Source organism: Austrofundulus limnaeus, unplaced genomic scaffold (genome assembly GCF_001266775.1).
Source record: "Austrofundulus limnaeus strain Quisiro unplaced genomic scaffold, Austrofundulus_limnaeus-1.0 Scaffold257, whole genome shotgun sequence".
In the NCBI taxonomy this organism is placed as follows: domain Eukaryota; kingdom Metazoa; phylum Chordata; class Actinopteri; order Cyprinodontiformes; family Rivulidae; genus Austrofundulus; species Austrofundulus limnaeus.
In genome coordinates, this window is record NW_013952659.1 from 437,763 (window position 1) to 439,657 (window position 1,895).

Below are 1,895 nucleotides of genomic sequence, written 5' to 3' on the forward strand. Positions count from 1 at the left end.
AATTTTTAAAATTTGCATTGTTCGATACAGCACTGTTCGATACGGGTACATGTATTGTTGCACCCCTAATAGTCGCCTCTTCTGCTCAACCCACAGATGCATTTTATTTACAATCTTGGCAGCATTTAATGGGAAATCAACAGGCTTTTTGATTACATAAGATTTACTCCCAAGAAGTATTGAGACAACAAAGAAATACAAGTACTTTTGAATTGAACTGACTTGAATACTTCAGTTTTGTTTAACTTAACAAAGTCACAAATAATGACTTTTCTGTGTTTCCATTTGACTATTACCACATCGCAGAAATATAATGTTAATTCAAACTTTGTGTTTTTGTCTTTTTTTTTTCCATTTTAGCTCGCTCCACTCCAGGTTTGACAAAGACGCCTCTGTCTGCATTGGGCTTAAAGCCTCACCAACAGGGAGGATCAGGTCAGTACCTTCAAATCTATTTACAGACAGCAGAAGAAAATATGAAACCATCTTCAACAATGCAATGTTTTCAAATACACACGATGATGCAGTTATAAAGATTAGACCTCCTGAATGAATAAGGAAAGGTGTGACCGGGACTCAAAACCTCCCTACGTCTTTACAAATGGCAGTCTGTACTTTTTCAAGTCTGTCTTTAGCGTTCTTCCTTTGGCCTTATTGTCTTCTTTTTCGTTACGTCCTCCATACGTCTTTTTTCTTCTTCTCGTTTTTTGGTTTTCTGCCTTTTCTCGCTGTCAGAGTCTGATTGTAAAAAAGGAGAACAAGGTAAGGACACATCCATGGAAGAATACTCTGTTTCAACTATATTTCACTACACCCAAATGTTTTTCCTTTTTAGTTCTGCACCTGGGTTTTCCACTTTTGTTGTTTAAAATCATCATCAAGACCAACATTTTGCTGGTGATTAAGTTTGTCTGTCTGGTTTCTGTGTCAATTCTGCAGATATTTGCAGTGTTGTGGATGCAAGGGCACAGCCGTTCAATTCTCCTCTGTCCTCCTGCAGTCCCATTCACAGCATGGATGGGTGAGTGTTTGTTTTTTTTCAATTATATTCAATTTATGTAGTGTCATTTCACACTAGAAGCCATCTGAAGGAAAAAAATGTCCAACAAACTTGTCCAGATCGTAAATTTAATTTAAATTCATATTAATTTATTTTTTATAATGCAATTACACACATACATTACATTAAGAAATACAAATTAATAAAAGTTATCTATCTTGTATCAAATTTTCATTTAAAACAATTTCTCTTGGCTGGCCGGGGCTTGAGAGAAGAAACAGAAAAACAACTTAGTCGAGGTGTACAGTGTGAGTCAAAAGACACAGGACGCCCTTTAATTCTGATTGTCTATGGTGGCTTTTGAGACAGCGGTCATGTTTGGTCATAGGGTAAAAGATGGACCTCATCGGCCATTACTTGCTGGGGTATTCAGATATAAATTTTTCTCTTTTTCGTGAGACTTTTAACTCTGCAGTTTCTGCAAGAACAAAAACAGGTCAGTAACAGCTGCATGAACAAACATGTAGAGCATTTAAAGACAGCAGCAGAGTGAGGAAATGTGGTCCAGCTTGTCATCAAACAATCTGTGCCTATAGCAGCAGAACTAAGTACCAACCAAAGCCAACCCTAACTTTAGGATTTTTCTAAAAGGAAAGTTTTAACCCTCGTCCTAATTGTAGACAGAGTGTCAGCCTCATGGACAAAATTTGAAAGTTGGTTGCACATGAGAGAAACCTGATATCTGACAGCTCTGCCTCCTGTTCTGCTTTTAGAAGCTCTACACTCACCGGCCACTTTATTAGGTACACCACGCCAGTAACGGGTTGGACCCCCTTTTGCCTTCAGAACTGCCTAAATTCTTCGTGGCATAGATTCAACAAGGTGCTGGAAGCAT

At 38.0% G+C, this 1,895-nt stretch overlaps 1 protein-coding gene across 7 annotated transcripts in view; it reads left to right on the forward strand.

Annotated features, from left to right (window-relative positions):
* LOC106526078 (tensin) overlaps window positions 1-1,895 on the forward strand; it is a 201,182-nt gene that overhangs the window by 191,313 nt on the left and 7,974 nt on the right. For all 7 annotated transcript variants that reach the window (XM_014020556.1, XM_014020554.1, XM_014020552.1 and 4 more), the window contains 2 exons: window positions 361-435; window positions 940-1,021. In XM_014020556.1, the coding sequence (XP_013876010.1) occupies window positions 361-435; window positions 940-1,021 (157 nt within the window). The remainder of the gene's footprint in view (window positions 1-360; window positions 436-939; window positions 1,022-1,895) is intronic.